The sequence below is a fragment of the Budorcas taxicolor genome, chromosome 22 (genome assembly GCF_023091745.1).
Source record: "Budorcas taxicolor isolate Tak-1 chromosome 22, Takin1.1, whole genome shotgun sequence".
Classification (NCBI taxonomy): Eukaryota; Metazoa; Chordata; class Mammalia; order Artiodactyla; family Bovidae; genus Budorcas; species Budorcas taxicolor.
In genome coordinates, this window is record NC_068931.1 from 50,838,248 (window position 1) to 50,859,011 (window position 20,764).

At 47.6% G+C, this 20,764-nt stretch overlaps 1 protein-coding gene across 2 annotated transcripts; it reads right to left on the reverse strand.

Moving 5' to 3' along the window:
- Positions 1 to 71: 71 nt before the first annotated feature.
- Positions 72 to 19,603, reverse strand: MRO (maestro). 2 transcript variants are annotated; one of them, XM_052660559.1, is made up of 8 exons: positions 19,557 to 19,603; positions 19,233 to 19,351; positions 9,726 to 9,828; positions 8,298 to 8,444; positions 7,028 to 7,210; positions 2,523 to 2,678; positions 756 to 863; positions 72 to 186 (listed from the first exon to the last, which is right to left on the reverse strand). In XM_052660559.1, exons 3-8 carry the CDS (start codon positions 9,822 to 9,824, stop codon positions 133 to 135), a joined length of 747 nt encoding a protein of 248 aa, XP_052516519.1. In that variant the 5' UTR covers positions 9,825 to 9,828; positions 19,233 to 19,351; positions 19,557 to 19,603; the 3' UTR covers positions 72 to 132. The 2 variants fall into 2 exon arrangements, with proteins under 2 accessions (XP_052516519.1, XP_052516518.1); XM_052660558.1 differs by lacking the exon at positions 72 to 186 and having other exon boundaries at positions 696 to 863.
- Between the last annotated feature and the right edge of the window lie 1,161 nt (positions 19,604 to 20,764).

Consider the following 20,764-nt stretch of genomic DNA (forward strand, 5'->3'; position numbering starts at 1 on the left):
TCAATTGCTCTCCCAACATCCCATTTTCTATCGCAATCACCAGAGGCAACAGAGCATCCGAAGGGTTAAAAGAGGGGGACTATCAGCCCCCAGCCATGCGCTCACTGGACCCACCTCCCTGCCGCTCTGTGTCTACAGGATTTTATTTGCATAGAAGAACTGCAGGAGCTCAGGATGGTAGTGGCTCTGAAAGAAATTGGCAAAGGGACACATGAGGGAAGGATCCAGTAAACCTCCTCGACTCTAGAACGAGTAGACGTCATCAAAGGCTGAGCTTGAGGATAAACAACTTTCAGGTTCTCAGAGGAGAAGGCATCATCACTGGCATTCACCCAGAGTTCTAAGACAGGTGGTGCCAGTGGTAAAGAACCCGCCTGCCACTGCAGGAGATGCAACGCGGGCTCCATCCCTGGGTCAGGACGGTCCCTGGGAGGCGGGCATGGCAGCCCACTCCAGTGCTCTTGCCTGGAGGATCCCATGGATAGAGGAGCCTGGCAGGCTACAGTCCATAGGGTCACAAGGGGTTGGACACAACTTAAGCGACCTGATAAACACACACACACACAGATCTAAACAGGAACTGCCAATGCATTTTGTGCACAGTCCTCTGGGCGTTTTGCCATTTACATTGCGTTGTGGGTCAATTACAGTTGTCTTATGGGGGCAACTCCCTGGTGTGCCGACCACCTTCCGCCTTAACACCGGCATCGACTGCGCAGGGACTGGAAGAATGTCTCCTGCCCTCGCTCACTCACCAGCTGCCGGCAGAGTTTAGAGTGCCTTTGATCCTCCTCATTCTGGAAGCTGTAGTCCTTGCTTTGTCTCAGATACAGAGAACAGGCTCGAAAAGTTGTTTTGCAGGCCTGAGAGAAATAATATTACTACCTTATGGTCACAAACGTGAGAGAGTTTTATAATCCCAAGCAAGGAAGAGGAATGCACCGATCTGTGATCTGGGGACCACTGAGAGTGTGAACATCACTTCCAGAAAGTTTGAAAATTTGAATCTTAAAGGATTTCTGCTTATGTTTTTTATTTTTTCAAACTTTAAGCTTTTTATTTTGTATTGGGGGGTGACTGATGAACAATGTTGTGATAGTTTCAAATGAACGGAGAAGGGACTCAGCCATGCATATACATGTATGCATTCTCCCCCAGATTCCTCTCATCCAGGATGGCACATAGCTTTGAGAAGATTTATGCTTATGCAATGACCATGTCTATAACTTGGGCCTGCAGGGAAGGGCAAAGCTAGAGTTTACCACAACCCTTCCTGTCTCATCAAAAGTAGTGCTGGGTTGCTATATTTAAATGGGTAACCAACAAGGACCTACTGCAGAGCCCAGGGAACTCTGCTCCATGTTATGCGGCAGCCTGGATGGGAGGGGAGTTTGGAGGAGAAGAAATACACGTATGTGTATGGCTGAGTCCCTTCGCTGTTCACCTGAAACCATCACAACGTTGTTTGTTAATCGGCGATACCCTAACACAAACTAAAAAGTTAAAAAAAAAAACTTTTAAAAAGTCGTGCTAGATTCCTAAATTCAGTCTCAATCTCTCTCTCTCCCTCTCCCTGACTCATGCACCGCCTTAAAGAAGATCAGTGAACCCTTTGCTGGGCTTCCCTGATAGCTCAGTTGGTAAAGAATCCACCCGCAATGCGGGAGACCTGGGCTCGATCCCTGGGTTGGGAAGATCCCCTGGAGAAGGGATAGGCTACCCACTCCAGTATTCTGGTCTGGAGAATTCCGTGGACTGTGTAGTCTATGGGGTCCGACAAAAAGTCAGACACAATTGAGCGACTTTCACTTTCACTTGCTCCTGATGGTTTTGAAACTCTCACTTGCTCTAAATCAGCCCTGAGGTCCAGCCAATCCCATTAGGACACATTTTCTCCAACAATGAAACAAAAGTTTCGTGGCTCAGACAGTAAAGAATCAGCCTGCAATGCAGAAGACTCGGGTTCAATCCCTGGGTTGGGAAGATCCCCTGGAGAAGGGAAAGGCTACCCACTCCAATATTCTTGCCTGGAGAATCTCTTGGACAGAGGAGCCTGGGGTCACAAAGAGTCCCACACAACTGAGCGATTAACACCCTTCTCACTTTTCATAGGAAGCTAAGAAGCCAAATCTGAACCAGGTGGGAAATCTGAACCAGGTGCGGTGACAAAATCTAGCTGGGCATGAACAAATCTCCTCTGAGAAGAGCTGCTGCCCCAGAGAGTCAGCCAGCCCCTCCCTGCCCCCTCTCTATTAACCTGATTGTATCTGGTATTGACAGGGGCCGGAACCAGGCAGGCAGGGCAGGAGCAGGTGGAAAAGAACACTCCTGCTCAGAGAGGAATCAGGTAGCCATCAGAGAGGCACTTTCTCCAGGACTCACACGGATGCTCCTCTGAGCTTCCACGACGGAACTGGCTGCAGCGAAGGGCGTGGCATCCCGACTCAGCAGGGCTGCCTCCCTGCTGCCTTCACAGACAGTACCGCAGTTCCAGGCGGTTGCCCAGAGAGGCTCAAACTTACCTTGGCCACCTGAGGATTCCTGTCCTGTAAGTGGGTCAGGAGGGAGTCCTGAGTCTGCTTCACCTGACGGGTGAAGAATCTCCTCCACTTCCGTCCAGCAAGGGCAGCCAGTTGCCCAAACAAGACAAAGGCCGAGTATCTCAGGCTGTCATTCTCCTGTGGGTCCCCCGTGAACAGAACAACAAACCCCAGTCAGTACCACAAAGAGCTGCATCACAGGACAGCGCGGCCCTGTTCCCTGCACGTTCCAGGTGGGCCCTGACCTCCCATCTCAGCACTCGCTGGCTGGGCTGGGGGATGGAGAGGAGACCCCCTGAGTCTGCACTGAGGCTCTCATCCAGCAGACACGGGCATCATTGTGGCTACTCCCAGCTCCCCAGATTTTTTCTTCATTATTTAATGTTTTGGAGATTGACGATGTTTACAGGGTTCAAAATTCAAAATAACCAAGTATTATGGGCTTCCCTGGTGGCTCAGATGGTAAAGAATCTGCCTGCAATGCAGGAGACCCAGGTTTGATCAATTCAAAATAAACCAAAAGGGTTTATTAAAAAAAAAAAAAAAAGTAAGTCTCCTTCCTACACTTCTCCACCTGCCACCAAAGTTCCCTCTCCACAAAGTCATATATTTTGTATGTAGCCCTTCAGAAAATTAAGAAGGAAAAAATAAAATATATATACTATTATATAGCCCTTTCCCACATTTTTACACAAATGGACATGGACCATTCCACTGTTAGGCACCTTGATTTTTCATCAGTCTCTCTGGGAGCTCTTTCCCATGTCAATCCAAACAGAGGTTTTGGGCGGGGCGGGGGGTGGGGTGATGGTGCTGTGTCATAATTCATTTGACCCACTCCTTGTTACCACTCCCAGCATTTTTGCCAGGCCATCTCTCTCTACTTTGGTCTGAATTCTCCCATATGCAGCAGAAATCATTGGTTCTTTCCTGACATCCTGCCAGCTCTCCAGCTCTGATATGATTGCCTGGTGTGTCCCTGACTGCAGGTCAGCAGCTTCAGGCCTTTCTCTGTCTCCCCAGGGAGCTGTCTAGTCCAAGCATTTCCCTGCCCAGGTTGGGAGACAGCAGGGATTTGCCCAGAATCACAGGATGAGGGAACAGAGAACCAGAGTGGTAACCCAGTCTCCTGACTCATGGTAAAGGAATTTTTATATCAGTGTTTCCTGATCCTCACCAGCTCCAGGTGAACCAGAGGGAACCGGACTGGGACGGGCCTCCTCACCTAGAACTGGGGGGCCGCAGACATTCAGCAAGACTGGACACCACTGATCTCCTGTGAAACAATGTTTAGCATGTGTGACACACACAGAAATTGCCTTAGTGTTGCACTTTCTCCACTGTTCTCCCAGTGTGTGTGTGTTTAATTCAAGTCAGCTAGATCCCAGGGATGGGGAAGCCTGGTGGGCTGCCATCTATGGGGTCGCACTGAGTCAGACACGACTGAAGTGACTTAGCAGTAGCAGCAGCGCTCACTGAGTCCTGACTCTATCTGAAGCACTACCCTAATGCTATGAGACGCACAGAGGTGGGTAAGGGGCTGTCTGTCCCCCCGGGAGTCTGATAGTCATCTGAAGGGGACATAGCACAGGCAGGCAGGGAAGAATGCTCAGACAGAGTTACAAACTGTCAGAAAGAGCTCCGCACAAGTATCCCCAGGTTTCACCTTGACAAGGGCTCTCTGATCAAAAATCACAGTCTACCTGGCTTTAAAAAATGATTGCATGAGGAAATGGGTTACCTCTTTACTCATTAAAGCCAGACCTGGGGCAAGTTCCTTGACCCCTGCAGCCTCGGTCTCCTTAGTCACAATATGGACCTGATAAAAAGAGCTCATAGTCCATTAACCAAGAAACATGGGGCCAGAAACTTCTTGGAATTCCATTTTTCACCTCTCAGATTCGGTGTCCTTAAGCGTTTGTTTTATGTATTACACAACATCCCCACGGAAGGGTCTGCAGCAGTACCCTCGAAGCAAATGCGCTTGGAAAGGGGACTCAGGAGTTTCCCCTGAGGCCCTCGAGGCCCTCGAAGTCCTCGTCCTCCCCGGCTCCTCCTGGTCGAAGTCCTCATCCTCCCGAGCTACTCCCCCTCGAAGTCCTCGTCCTCCCCGGCTACTCCTCCTCGAAATCTACGTCCTTCCCAGCTCCTCCTCCTCCTGCGCCGCCCCCTCCACCAGCCACCCCCGCCCCGCACACACGACCTTAACGCCTAACTGCTCCTCTCTTCTGGAGGAAATCCAGTTTGCTGGAACCGTGGTTGCTGATGTGCACAAAGAATCCTCCCTCTTTCAAGACCCATCTTTGACCACCGTGTACACACACATAGGATTCCATCACCTGCCCACCCTCCACCCGCCCCAGCCAGGAGGATTCACTGTAATGGAGCCGTGAGTATATACACACTGATGACACTGATGCCTACATGTGTTCAATGACGTTCCCAAGACCTGATAAATTAGGATTGATGCCCCAATCCCCGGTCCTATTTAAAAAAATCCCTCCCTTCTTCCCTGAGTCCTTTCAGGGACTCTCATGCCTGGAATTCTAGAACAGAGGTCCCCCTGCCCCCACCCCTCAAGATAGCTTGGCAAACAAGCCCTGGCGATTAAGATGGCACCTCCAGAGAGACGTAGAGACACCTCCCTGGAGATACCTGCATAATACTCCAGGGAGGTGGAGCGGAGACCTTCCTCCCCACCCCAGAGAGCCCTGGTTCACATCGAGCACAGGCCTCTCTGTCTCCCTGAGCAGGAGGGGAGGGAAATGTCCCAGCAGCTACTCATAAGCTTCAAGCTCCATACTTTGCGGGTTTCTCTTCCTCCTGTGGGGTGCAGGCACCCGGCTCCCACGGGTTACTCCTGAGGAATCAGGTGTGCGGATCATGCAAGATGCTCTCTGAGTAAATGCAAGGTCTGCTCCCTGCTCTACAGGTCTTGCAAGTGTGTGTGTGTGTGTGTGTGTGAGTGTGTGTGTGTGTGTGTGTGAGAACTGCTAACTGATCAGCTGTGTGTGTGTGTGAACTATGGTAAACTAACTGATCAGCTGTGTGTGTGTCTGTGTGTGTGTGTGTATGTGTAACTATGGTAAGCTAACTGATCAGCTGTGTGTGTGTGTAACCACAGTAAGCTAACTGATCAGCTGTGTGTGTGAGAGTATGTGTATGTGTGTGTGTAACTATGATAAGCTAACTTATCAGCTGTGTGTGTGTGAACTACAGTAGGCTAACTGATCAGCTGTGTGTGTGTGTGTGTATGTGTAACTACGATAAGCTAACTGATCAGCTCTGTGTGTGTGTGTGTGTGTGTGTAACTACGGTAAGCTAACTGATCAGCTCTGTGTGTGTGTGTGTAACTACGGTAAGCTAACTGATCAGCTCTGTGTGCGTGTGAACTACGGTAAGCTAACTGATCAGCTCTGTGTGTGTGTGTGTGTGTGTGTGTGTGTGTGTGTGTAACTACAGTAAGCTAACTGATCACCTCCTGAGCCCTCACATTCTGTGTCCATGTACTTTTTGTTCAGCCTGCCTTGTCACCCAGCAGTTAAGAGGGCAGGCCCTGATTGTAAAGCAAGTATCTGCCAATTAAAAATCAATTTTAAAAATTAAAATAATAAAATAGATAAGCAACAAGGATATATTGTACCAAGAATTACAACCATTATCTTGTAGCAACTTTTAATGGAGTATGAACTATAAAAATACTGAATCACTATGCTGTGTACCTGAAACTAGTATTGTAAATCAACTATACCTCAATAAAAACAGAATTCAACTAAAAAAAAAATTTTTTTTTAACAGAAAAAAAAAAAGTGCAGGCTCTGGGCAGAGGGCCTAGTTTCATACCCACTGACTCACTCCATGATCCCTGGGCAAGTTACCTAACCTTTCGAGGCCTTGGTTTCCTCCTCTATAAAGTGAAGATAATAGCGCCTGCCTCACCGGGTTATCGTGAAGGTGAGACAATCCATGTAAACTGCCTGGAGACATGCCTGCACACAGTAAGAGCTCACTAAACATGGACTACGCTGATCATCACATTTGTAAGAAACCATTGAACACACGTGGGCATCATCATCGTTAAGTGTGTATATATGCAACGGGTCTATTACGATGAACACTCCTTGAGGGGTGGTGATGGAATCCTGCACATCTTTATATAGCTTCTGTAACCCCCAGCACAGTACCAGTCTCTCAACAAGAAAGTTGAAAGTGAAATGTCTGACTCTTTGCAATCCCACGGACTATACAGTCCATGGAATTCTCCAGGCTGGAATACTGGAGTGAGTAGCCTTTCCCTTCTCCAGGGGATCTTCCCAACCCAGGGGTTGAACCCAGGTCTCCAGCATGGCAGGCAGATTCTTTACCAGCTGAGCCACAATTTCTTAATAACTAGCGAATAACAGCGGCCTTGTTTCCTGAGCAACGCGTCGCCCAGGGCTCACAATTGACTTTAAGAACCTGGAATTTTCCCGCGTCATGTCACTTACGTCATCGAGCAGAGTCCGGGTCTGAAGGGTGATGTCTATGAAGAAGGAGCCCAGGGCTTTCCCCCGCATCTTGTCCAGGATGATGGTCAGGGTTTTCATGCTTTCATGGATGACTTCCGAACTCACCGGGTCATACAGACCGTGCACCAGCAGGTCTAGGATAATCTTCTTATACTTTCTCACCTGTTAGCAAGGTTTGGAAAGCATTAGCAGCACAGCAGTCACTCCGCATGGGTTGGAAAGCAACTCCACTTCTAATCATCCAATAACCTGGGGCTTGGACTAAGAGGTCATGGCTTTCTTCAGCACAAGATGCAATAACTCTCGGCAAAATAACAAACGCTTTCGCTAACCTGACCCAAGAACCCAGCTCGGTCTTGGAAGAATGGAGAGAACAGTCTGCAACCTGGCCTGTGGGTGGGTGAGGCTGGGGAGGACACGTTAAGGAGAGTGGTGGGCTGGGTGACCTAGGGACCTGCGGCCTACTGGGGACTTTGACAGGGGATGAGACGAAATGGTCACTGAAGTGGACAGATGCTGAAGGAAGAAGTGGGGAAAACATCTTTTCCTAAACAAACATAAATTCTTAGAAAAATTAAATTCTTGTACTAAACATAAATTCTTAGAAAAACTAAATTCACCGGAGGGTGATGTCCAGCCGTGTGTTAACCTTGCCTGCGGTTCTGTATCCCAAGGCTGATGATACTGAGCAATGTTGAACCTGAGCTGACCCCGAGCTGACCCCAACAGAGTCACATGAGCCTCTGTAAGTCTCCTGCCCTCGAGGGTGGAAGGAGCCAGTGACTTTGAGAGCTTCTGACCTCTCAAACGTCACGGTGGTGATGGATGTCATTCCCATGGTTCCCTTAGATCCCGTGGCAGACAGGAGCGGGAGACGCTCTCCTGCTGACCGTGAAGAACTAAAGCTGCTGTGCTGTGTGAGGGCGGCCTCCAGGAGCTGGGGATGGCCAGTCGGCAAGGAAAGAGGGACGTTAGTGCTACCACCGGAAAGAACAGAATTCTTCCAACGGCTCCCAAGCTTGGAAGATGACCCTAAGCTTCAGAAAGGAATGCAGTCTGGCCCACACCTTGCTGGCAGCCTTGCGGGCCCCTGGGCAGAGGACCCAGCTGAACTGTACCTGGACTCCTGCCCCAGGGAAACGGCGAGATATGAAGGCCAGGCCATGGAAATCCTTTGCACAGCAGTGGACCCCCAGGCCTGGGGACTCCAGGCCACGAGGGCTGGCCGAGCGCCCCCTGCCCTTCCTACCTTGTCCGGGGTCTCACAGGCCATGGTTCCCAGGCCTCTCATCACCATATGACGCTTTTTAACACTGGGGTCCCGGGCTGTCTCTGCCAAGATGAAAAACACATTCTTCAGAGGTTCCTGCTTCTGGAGCCTCAGATTCCAAGAGACCTAGGTGGTGGGTCAAAAATACATTGATTTGGGAGTGTTCAGTGTGACACCCTACCCATCACCAACCCTAATCCCTTCCTGTAAGAAAAACCTGTTTTGCTGCTCGATTTGACTCCTTCTTTCTCCACCTAAAGACACCTGGCTTTTGCTGGGAATATATTGTTTAATCTACATATTGGGAAAAAGAATGGAGGAAGAGAAAAAGGGGTGGAGAAAAATGATGCAGAGCTTATGCTGAGGTAGGTTTGGGGGGATTACAGAGAGGGGTGCCTGGGCAGCTGTGGCTGTGACAAAACTGAGACAACGGGGCTTTAGGAGCGTTCATGCGATCTGAGAAGCTCAATCTCTTCAACAGGACAGGGGAACCTGTGTTCCCCAAGTCCCAAAGAAGGGTTTCCTTGACCTTCTTCCTTCTATAGCCCTTCCTTGTTTTTCTGCTCCACCTTATAGCTAAACCTTGAAAAACATGTCTATACTCACTTTCTCCAGCTGCTGCGTTCTCTCTTGAACCTTCTCCCATCAGGCTGATGGCACCCATACCCCCTCCCCGACTCTCTGTCCCCAGGATGACTAAATCCCAGGGTCAATTCTCAGTGTTCATTTCACTCAACCTCTCAAGAACCTTTGACACAATTAGCAAAGCACATCGACAAGCATTTCAGGGCACCTGAAAGGTGTCCTACCCCAGAATGTGAGCATCTGAGCAATGAAGATTAGGAAAAGAAATATATAAATAATGCATATTGGGAAGTACTATGTGACTGATGCACAAATGTGGACTTCAAGGTCTAAACTGTAACTGTAGGGCAAGAGACGGGATATTAGAGCTTTGAGCCCTGACACCAAGAAGGGCGTGTTGTCCTGGGCATCACAGAATGTGGCAACATGTTGGAGTCAGAACCAAGACAATGCAAGATTCAGGCAAGATCCAGACAAGATCCAGACAAGATCCTAATTATCCTTAGTAGAGGGTGTGGGATGGGGCTGGAGACGAGACCCACAGCCCTATTTGGTGTTTGTGTGATTACCAAGACTCATCAGTATTTCTGAATATTCACTGCAGTTCATTCTATATTATTATCATTCAGTTCACAGCAAGCTAAATGCTTCCCAACTCATCTTCTTGTTATCCTATAAACATTTCATTCGTGTTAAGAGCTGCCATCAAACTTTTTTTCAGAAGAGGCACCTCAGTAGAAGGAATGGAAGGAACCCACAAGCACACGTATCACAAACTGGCTGCTGAGACAGGCCATTTGCTCATAATAATTTGTCTCAGACCTTGGAAAAGAAAGACATCACTGATGTGCTTTTCTTCTTGGGCTGGGTGGTGGGGCTGGAAGGGGGCTGGCCCAGCATTCTTCTTGGTGTTTGGTCCATGGAACTAAAAAAAGAACAAATCATCATATGAGCACAGACACTCAAAGCCCTGCACCAGGGTAGGGCTATAAAGAAGCAGCATCCTTAAGGTTTGTCCTGGGGAAGCTGTCACCAAGGAGATGGACCAGTCACATCAGAAGATAAAGAGCAACACCGGCATCACAAATCCTCAGGGAAATACAGATCAAAACCACGATGAGATACCACCTCTGGGAGTGCACCCTCAGTCAGAGCCTGCAGTGGGTTAGGGCTTATTCCTTGAAGAACCTGGTGGTAAGCCAAGCTCTTTGTTCTTCTTTGTTTATATACAGCTTGCAATTTTATCACATCTATATATTATTAAAGTATATCGAGTTGGCCAAAAACCCGAACTTTTTGGCCAACCCAATACATTGTAAATAAATACAGCTTGCCAAGTGATTCTGATCTGCAACATGGTTTGAGGCCCACTGGTGTAAACCAGTGCTTCTCAGACGTGAGTTATCAGAGGAACTTGTTATAATGCAGATTCGGACTCAGTGGGTCTGGCATGGGGTTTCCTGCCTTTCTTATAAGCTCCCAGGTAATATCAAGGCTGCCAATCCCGAGTACTGCGCTTTGAGGGCAAGGATGCAAAGTTGGAAGCTACAGGAGATAAGACTGTGCTTTGGAAGTGCTGGTAGAGACGCCCCACTGCACGTGAGAGGGCTTTAAAGGAGAGGCTGAAGCATGCTGCGCACGCCGCGCATGTCGAGACTCCAGTGCGATTCCATGTCCTAAGTTACATGGGAGAGGCGATAATAACAATTAAAACAGGGAAGTGGTAGAAGATATGGCAACAGGAAGTAGTTAAAGGCCAGCCATGAAGGACTGACTAGAGAGTTTAGTTTTAATTGTAATATTAAATTAAATTTGATTAGCTTAATTATGTAATTGAATTTAATTTAGTTTTAATTTGTATATGAGTGAACCATTGATTTTTTTTTAGATGAAATCCATGTAACATACAATTAACTATTTTAATAACATTGTACAACCACCACCTTTATCTGGTCCTAACCCAAAATGCTTTCATCAAAGAAAATCCCATACTCATTGAGAAATTACCATTCTGCCCTCCCTGACCGCCTGGCAGCCATTAATTGGATTACTGACTCTACAAGTTTACCTATTCTGGATATTTAATATAAATGGAATCAAACAATACTGGGGCCTTTTGGGTCCAGCTTCTTTCTCTTGGCATGATATTTTTGAGGTTTCTCCACGTTGTTGCACATACTCGTACTTCATTCCTGTTCATATCTAGGTAATATTTCATGATATGGATAGGCCACATTTGCTTAGCCATTCATCTTTTGATGGACAGTGGGTTGCCTTCACCTTCTGGGTACTTCGAATAGCGCTTCTATGAGCAATGGTGTGCAAGTGTTTGAATGTTTGCTTTCAATTCTTTGGGTATATACCTAGGGGTGGAATTGCTGAGTCATTATGGGCTTCCCTCATAGCTCAATTGATAAAGAATCTACCAGCAATGTGGGAGACCCGGGTTTGACTCCTGGGTCGGGGAGATCCCCCGGAGAAGGAAATGGCAACCTACTCCAGTATTCTTGCCTGGAGAACCCCATGGACAGTAGGGTCTGGCGCACTGGTCTTTCTTTTTGTTTTTCACTTGTAGAGTTCTTCACACATTCTGGATGTGTGTGTGTGTGCTTAGTGGCTCAGTCGTGTCTGACTCTTTGTGACCCCATGAACTGTAACCTGCCAGGCGCCTCTGTCCATGGGGATTCTCCAGGCAAGCATACTGGAGTGGATTGCCATGTCCTCCTCCAGGGGATCTGTGCAACCCAGGGATCGAACCCCGGTCTCCCACATTGCAGGCGGATTCTTTACCATCTGAGCCACCGGCGGGGCGGGGGGCACATACTCTGGATACTAGACCCTTATCAAGGGCTTGGTCATGTATGGATGTGAGAGTTGGACTGTGAAGAAGGCTGAGCGCCGAAGAATTGATGCGTTTGAACTGTGGTGTTGGAGAAGACTCTTGAGAGTCCCTTGGACTGCAAGGAGATCCAACTAGTCCATTCTGAAGGAGATCAACCCTGGGATTTCTTTGGAAGGAATGATGCTAAAGCTGAAGCTCCAGTCCTTTGGACACCTCATGAGAAGAGTTGACTCATTGGAAAAGACTCTGATGCTGGGAGGGATTGAGGGCAGGAGGAGAAGGGGACGACAGAGGATGAGATGGCTGGATGGCATCACGGACTTGATGGACGTGAGTCTGAGTGAACTCTGGGAGTTAGTGATGGACAGGGAGGCCTGGTGTGCTGCGATTCATGGGGTCGCAAAGAGTTGGACACGACTGAGCGACTGAACTGAACTGATCAAGGGCTTTCCAGATGGTGCTAGTGATAAAGAACCTGCCCGCCAAAGTAGGAGACCTAAGAAACGTGGGTTTGATCCCTGGGTTGGGAAGATCCTCTAGTGAAGGGCATGGCAACCCCCTCCAGTATTCTTGCCTGGAGAATCCCATGGACAGAGAAGCCTGGTGGGGCTACAGTCCCTGGGGTCATAGTGTCACACACGACTGAAGCGACTTGGCACAGCACAAACCCTTATTGGACATTTGATTCACAAATACTTTTTCCCACTCAGTACACTTTTTATTTCCTTGACAATGTTTTTTATGCACAGTAGTTTTTAGTTTTAACAAAGTCTATCCATTTTTGTTGTTTTCATTGTTGTTCAGGCTTTCAGTGTTATATCTAAGAATTCACTATCAAATCTAGTCACAAATATTTACCCCTATGTTTTCTAAGATTTTTATGGTTTTAACTCTTAGGCTGTTCATCCATTTTGAGTCAATTTTTGTGTATAGTGTGCAGTAGGGGTTTAGCTTCGCCAAAACCATTAACCTTTGTTTTGGTTTTTTAAAAAATTTTTAGTAGAAGAAATGACAGGTATGTAGCTACAGTGGTTCTCAACCCTACTTATGTTGGAATCACCTAAGGAACTTTGAAACATTTAACTCCCTGTCTACACCCCAGACCAAGTCTACCATCACCTCTGGAGGCGGGCCTGGGAACCAGTATTTTTTTAAAACTCACCAAGTAATTCCAATATGCAGTTACTGAATAGACTAGTAGCCAAACATCTTGTTTTGCCCTGGTGATATTGTGATTAATAAGAAGAAACATATATTTGGTCTTGTCCCCATTCCTGGCACAGAGGTCCTAAAACCCTTGGAATTCCCCAAGTGATTGGAACCATAAAAGCAACTTCTCTTATGCTAATGAGGTGGTCCTAAGTCATCTGAAGGTGGGGCTGGTTGTCAGGGGAAACAATCCAGTGATCAGAGGGCTGGAATTTTCAGTTTCACCTCTTCTTCTCTTGTGAGGAGAGAAGGGCTAGAGATTGAGTTCAGTAACCAAGGGTGAATGATTTGATCAACTGTGTGTAGGTAAAGAGGCCTCCACAAAACCCCCCAAAGGATGGAGAGCTTCCAGATCGGTGACCACAAGGAGCTTTGGGGCGGGTTGTGTACTTGGAGAAGCAGGGAAGCTCCTTGCCCTTTCTCCACGTGTTGCCCTGTGCATCTCTTCCATCTGGCTCTTTCTTAGTTATATCCTTTTATAATAAACCCATTATTTAGGAAGTAAAATGTTCCTCTGAGTTTTATGAGCTGCTCTAGCAAATTAATCGAACCCAAGGAGTGGGCTGTGGGAACCTTCAGTCTACAGCTGGCTGGCCACATGTGCTGGTGACAACCTGGACTTGGGATTGGCCTCTGAAGTATGGGGCCTGAGCCCTTAACCTGCAGGATCTGATGCTGTCTCCACGTAGATAGTGTCTGAGTTGAACTGAACTGAACTAAATGGAAGTGCATTGTGGGGCGCCCAGTCAGTGCCCACCGAGGAGCTGGAGAATAGATTGGTGGTGTGCAAAAATAATCACACTGGGGCTTGGCCCTGATGGGTCTCCTGGGACATGTGACTTTCAGAGCTAAGAGCCGAAAAGTCCTGGGCAAGCCAGGACAAGTTGGCCCTGCTGATTTTGCTGGAGTTTTGAATTTATTTAATGCAGGTGACTGCTAGAACCCAGTCCTGTTAAACAGCCGTGCTTCGGAAAATTTGACTCTATGACCTGGAGGTACACGGGGATTTGGCTTCTTCATCATCTTTGCCCAACCCAAGCCGGTTTCAGAAATGCTCTCTTAGTCAGAAGACACTCAGGAGACCCACGAAAACACCTCTTCACCCTGTAACCCCTGTCTCTGTTGCTTCTTCATCCCTGGACAGCACACCTCCCCTCACCACAACAATGAGGGACCCCCAAACCCCCCAGAACACTGCACTCCCACCAACTAGCAAGATTTTTTTTTTTTTACTACAATGTGGCATGTGGGATCTTAGTTCCCCGACCAGGGATCAAACCCACACCCCTTGCATTGGAAGAGTGGAGTCTTAACCACTGGACCAGCAGGGAAGTCCTCTAGCAAGATGGTTTTTGTTGCTTGAATAAAGGTGTTCCCATACAGTTCGCACTGAGCCAGTGGTTCTCACACCCAAGTGCACATCCGAATCACCTGGAGAATCTGTTAAAACACAGATTCCCAGAGCCCGCCCCCAGGGTTCCGATGCTGTACGCCTGAAACAGGACCCATCAGTCTGCATTTGTAACGAGCTCTCAAGCGATGCTGGAATGTTCCCAGTCCAGGCACCACCACACTTTGAGATCCAGGGCCTTTTAAAAAAAGAAACCACAGTATTACTATGTCATCCCCTTCCAGAATGAAGGGATTTAAAACTTTACACTGAGGCAAAAAAAAAAAAAAAACCCCAAACACGCTTGATTGCTCCTTTCTGGGGAATTTCTGGACACAACCCTTTGTATCAAAGGAACCTGCCACTCCTCAGGCTGAATGCTCTGGATCAGAGCTGACGGGCGCTGAGCCGTGGGTATGCAGAGCTTAGAAGAAGAAAGTTCCCTTGATGGTCACTCCCCAAGGAGGGCACAGGCCTCAGTAATAAACAGCTGGTGTCCCTGATCTGCAGCATAAGAAAATCATGCCTGAAGCTTCTCCCCATCATGCCTGAAGGAAGGAAAGCCAACCCGCTTCCCAGGTCTCCATTCTGGCCTCTCCTGCAGGATTAGCACAGCACAGCCGAGGGCTTTAACCACCCAGGCCGCTTCTCCAGGCCTCAGGAGGGAAAGGCCTCACCTCTTTTTAAAAATTTTATTTTTTATTTATTTCTGGCTACACTGGGTCTTTGTTGTTGCAGGCAGGTTTTCTCCAGTTGCAGCGAGCAGAGCCTACTCTCCAGTTGTGGCTTGAGGGCCCTAGGGTGCATGGGCTTCAGTAGTTTTGATTCCCAGGCTTTAGAGCACAGCGCACAAGCTCAATAGTTGTGGCACACAGGCTTAGTTGCCCCATGGTATGTGGGATTCTCCCGGACCAGGGATCGAACCCATTTCCCCTGCACTGGAAGGCAGACTCGTAGCCACTGGACCACCAGGGAAGTCCCAGCCTTGTCATGTCTTAAGAGTCACATCTAATAGAATTTAAGGCCATGGAAGGCTCTCAAGCAGAGCAAAGTACGTGAGGTTGAGCACCCTGCTTGGAGGATTCAGTTGTGTTTAGAAAAACACAGGGCCCCGCAGTAGCTCACCAATGCCCACCTCCCCAGCACAAGAGAAAAACTGTGATCTCGTTTAGTCTCGAGGTTCAGTTCAGTTCAGTTCAGTCGCTCAGTCGTGTCCGACTCTTTGTGACCTCATGAATCGCAGCACGCCAGGCCTCCCTGTCCATCACCAACTCCCAGAGTTCACTCAGACTCACGTCCATCGAGTCTGTGATGCCATCCAGCCATCTCATCCTCTGTCGTCCCCTTCTCCTCCTGCCCTCAATCCCTCCCAGCATCAGAGTCTTTTCCAATGAGTCAACTCTTCGCATGAGGTGTCCAAAGGACTGGAGCTTCAGCTTTAGCATCATTCCTTCCAAAGAAATCCCGGGGTTGATCTCCTTCAAATGGACTGGTTGGATCTCCTTGCAGTCCAAGGGACTCTCAAGAGTCTTCTCCAACACCACAGTTCAAACGCTTCAATTCTTCAGCGCTCAGCCTTCTTCACAGTCCAACTCTCACATCCATACATGACCACAGGAAAAACCATAGCCTTGACTAGACGGACCTTAGTGGGCAAAGTAATGTCTCTGCTTTTGAATATACTGTCTAGGTTGGTCATAAGTTTTCTTCGAAGGAGTAAGCGTCTTTTAATTTCATGGGTGCAATCACCATCTGTAGTGATTTTGGAGCCCCAAAAAATAAAGTCTGACACTGTTTCCACTGTTTCCCCATCTATTTCCCATGAAGTAATGGGACTGGATGCCATGATTTTCGTTTTCTGAATGTTGAGCTTTAAGCCAACTGTTTCACTCTCCTCTTTCACTTTCATCAAGAGGCTTTTTAGCTCCTCTTCACTTTCTGCCGTAAGGATGGTGTCATCTGCATATCTGAGGTTATTGATATTTCTCCCGGCAATCTTGATTCCAGCTTGTGTTTCTTCCAGTCCAGCGTTTCTCATGATGTACTCTGCATATAAGTTAAATAAACAAGGTGACAATATACAGCCTTGACGTACTCCTTTTCCTATTTGGAACCAGTCTGTTGTTCCATGTCCAGTTCTAACTGTTGCTTCCTGACCTGCATACAGTCTCGAGGTATCAGGGCTCATCTTCATCTTTGGGGCTGGGAAAGCAAAGCATTTCTCACCGTGTTGGCTGGGCCTCCTATGTCGGAATGCCCCAGAGTGCTTGTTAGAAGTGCCAGGCCCGCTCCATAATTACAGGATCCGAGTCCCAGGGAGTGGAGGGCCTGATGGCATTTACAGGATGCCTGGTGACGGGACCACACTGCTGGCATAGAACCTCCAGAATATTCAGGAGGAAATTAACCACCTCCAGAAGTGGCAAACTCCACTCACCTAAGGCTGTACACTGAATTTCTCTTTCAAAATAAAATTAAAATCAGGCCAAGTTGTACAGGCTATGATTTGGGCACACTCTTCGATACTATTCTTAAATTAAAGGTTTGCTTTAAAATATACAACAAATCTAAAAATTACTTTGAGGCTGCTGGGCCCTTCACCTGAGTTTTGTCTCCCAAGCTTGTGGCCTCTCAAAGGCTTGCCTCCACCCACCTGCCTCGCTGCCTGCCTCCCTCCTCCTCCCCGAAAATTAAGTCCTTTCAACCCAAACCAATCAAACAAAAGGATTAACTCCACCTGCTGCAAGACAGGATCTCCAAGAGGAATGTTATAAACAAACTGTGAAGAAACAGTGTATGGATTTGAAGACTTAGGTGTCCATAACCCCACCCATAAGCTCACTGGCCCCCAAACAGCCGTTCTTCGCTATGAGTTGGGCTCTTCTGCTGGGTGACTTGATGCCTGGTCTAGCATGACTGAGTCCGCTCAGCCCGGAGGACACCTGGACGCCTTAAGCCTAAGGCCAGGCTCTGCTTGCAGTTTTGTTCACCCCTGTGCATGTTCTTCAACAAATTCTTCCCTCTCTGGAAAGTCCTTCCCTCTGTGCTGATGACCTGCCCCCGATGGGGACAGTTTCACCATCACAGCGACCCTGAAGCTTGTCTTCATGGCCCTGTTGTGTTCTTACCTGGTTTTCCTGAACAGTCATGGATTTGGGGTGACTTAGATGAATTTTGCCTTTTAGGCTGACTCCCAAATGCCTTTGGAAGTTTAATTCCTTCTGACTGAAAATGTTAGGTTTATAATCAATAATCTTTTAACTCACTAAAACTAAAAGCTATATTATGAAGACCAAAATTCTTATCTGTTAAATGAGGGAAAGAAACTGTTAGGTTTGCAACAATCCTTCCAACAGTGAAGTTATTAATGATAACAATAATATTAGTAGCTACCACTACTGGACACTTATTATGCTAGGCACTATAGTTAGCACTTTGTATACACTGCAGGTGAGGCTGTTTAGTTGACCTCTACTGAACCAGCCTGCCAGGTTAACCACATTCTGCAGGCCCTCTGTGAATGGTACCTACCAGTGCTTGCGGCTCATCGTACTCACTGTTAATTTCTGCTGCGTTAGTCCTCATATGCTTACCAAGAATCAGTTTATAACAGCTGTACTTGTTACTGTAACTGTGAATTTTAACTATGATAGAAACTGATGAAATATGAGAAAGGGAGTTGTTTCTGTGAAAGCAAAAGGGAATATTTTGGGAGGTTTCAACAATGGGGAAGCGGCTAAAAAAAAAAAAAGCTGTCCAATTAAGATTTGTGTGGGTGGACAGAAGTTTGAAAACAGTGTTAATAATCTGGAGTGATTTACTGGAATTGGGATGTTAGTACAGAAAGTGGTTTTACCTGAGTCTTCCCAGATGTCTTCAAGTTCTCACTACATTGAAAGAAACCCAACCTAGACCTCACAGATGCAGTGTTATGCATGTGGCTTATGCAAAAAAGCTCAAAAAACACCCCCTGGAGGATTCTATGTTCAAAGAAAAGGCCATGGCCCCACATTAAAAACTGGGAAATTCTACCTTTTAAGGTAAAATATTTGATGTCATGTTTTATATCAATAATTCACTCCTTCAACCATAAGCTCTCTAAAATCCTTTCCCAATCTCTCAAATAAGAAGCCTTTGTTTTATTTCATTTAACCTTTACAATAATCTTGACAGGTTTACTTACGCCCATTTTAGAGGCGAAACTGAGGTTTAGAGTAATATAAACAACCTATGTCTATGTGTGCAGGCTTAGTCACTTCAGTCATGTCGGACTTTGCAACCCTATGGACTATAGCCCGCCAGGCTCCTCTGTTAATGGGATTCTCCAGGAAAGGGTACTGGAATGGGTTGCTATTTCCTCCTCCAGAGGATCTTCCCCACCCAGGGATCGAACCTGCGTCTCCTGAACCTCCTGCATGGCGGGTGGATTCTTGACCACTAAGCCACCGGGGAAGACCATAAACAATTCAAAGTAAAATAGCTCCTAGCAGAGAGGAGTTTAAGACACCAAAACTACACTTCCCATGACTGTGTTCTAAGCCTGCATCCAGCTCCTAGACGATGTTCTGAGTGCTGGTCAGGTAAGGACACACCACAGGGACACTTGAGTTTGAAGCATCAGTATCTTTTCAGCCCCACCCCCATCTAAAGCTCTTAATACAATGATCTTAATATAATCATCTATAATCTATTGGTTATAGATAGATTGGCATAGTTGGTGAAAAGAAAAGAAAAAAGTCTTCATCAAATCGCCTACTACCGTTTTGGGGAGTATCAACTCTCTGATACGGTGACCCAAGTGACATTTCAGAAAGGTCTGGGGATGCAAGCACACGGTGGCCTCTTCCAGCCGCCGCCCAGGTGGTCCCAGCCCGCAGCCGGCCCTTACCTGCGGTCACGTGGCGATGCGGCAGGTGCGGCCGGAGCCCGGGTCACCGCGCAGAGCTGCCGTTCCCGGGGTAGCCGCCAGATGGGATGACTCGGCTCAATTTTCCCAGCCCTGAATTCCTAACATAGAAGAAAGGAAACGAGAAGCAGGGTCTGTTCAGGATAACGGGTCAGCGCAGAGTGCTGGAAAGTGAGACTCGTACGAGGAAAACCAAAACAAATCAAAGTTTAGATGGGATTGAAGTGGGGGAGGGGACCGACCTCTGTGGACACAAGCCCCCTTGTACCCTTTCCTTCCCCAGACTGGGATGAGGTGTTTTCCCACCTCTCTGTGCTGTGTTCGCCCCTTATTCGCTTCTCACTCCGAGTCCCACCCCCAGTTTCTAAAGAGAGGACTGCAATTCTGAGGCTCCTTCGCCTGCGCGGAGAGGGCCCTGCCCAGCCGCGATCCCGAGGGCGGTCACTAGATGGCGGCATCACTCAGTGGACCGGTTCCAGGGAGCCCCCGCTCACGGCCGCCGCTGCGGCGCTTCCCTCCCTAACCCAGTTGGAGCAGTTTTCAATCTCAGGACGGGACACTGTGTTCCCGGCCAAGCGGCTTCATTGTGACTGATTGCTGCACCACCAGCCGGAGCGTTGACCGTTGATGCCCCTTCCTGCCCAGCAAACAGGTCCTGAAAGGACTGATTTGAACTTTCAATAATGTAAATGATTTATTGGGAAAACCAAGCCAAACAAAAAAGCCTGTGTATAAAAAGTACTCGAGCAATTAAAGAGCCTCCCTTTCATCATTCTTTCTTCCCTGGACTCTCCACCCAAGTGCATAAATCTGTTTGTTGATAGTTATTGACTGTCTGGGTGTGTGTTGGGTAACTTGGGCAATGTGTGAGAAAAAGGAAAGAGTTCTATTTTTTTTTTAAGGTCTAGGAGCTTATGGTTATGCTAATAGGTAATATTTATTGAATATTTCTGAGTGCCAAACATTGGGGTAGATGGTGCGTAGGCTATCTTGTTTGATTCTTAGGTTAGTACTCTTAGTTATGATCCTCATTTTCATAATGGGGAAATTGAGGCACAGAGATGACCTTGCTCAAGGTCACATGGTTAATTAGTGGCAGAGTTATAATTCAACCACAGGTGGGCTCATGTCAGAACTTCGACGGTTAGCCACGATAACTGGGCAGTGGGCAAGTTTGGGAGATCTAACTGGGAGACAGGTGGACAAATGTAAACTGAAGTATATCAGAGTGGAAGTTTGGAAGACAAAGCAGAGGGAGAGAAAACGGATGCCTTGAGAAAATAAGAATGAGGCTAAAATAAAACCCTCTTTGGGCATACACGGGCACCCAGGTGACCTCTGAAAATGCAATTTCAACAGGGGAAAGAAGCTAGACTACAGAGCTGGGGAACTATGTGGAGAGAGAGAATGCAGGCATCTTACTGCAAAAGGAAGGCAATAAAGAGACGAGAGGAGACAGCAAGGTCAAGAAAGGCACTCCGGTGTTGCTGTGTGATTTTAAAATAGAATACAGC

Coding starts and splice junctions, on each gene's coding strand:
- MRO (XM_052660558.1), bottom strand. CDS start 9,824: ATGGACCAAACACCAAGAAGAATGCTGGGCCAGCCCCCTTCCAGCCCC. Junction 2,679..7,027: donor CCCGGACTCTGCTCGATGAC/GTAAGTGACATG, acceptor GGGGACCCACAG/GAGAATGACAGCCTGAGATA. Junction 864..2,522: donor GGAATCCTCAGGTGGCCAAG/GTAAGTTTGAGC, acceptor TATTTCTCTCAG/GCCTGCAAAACAACTTTTCG.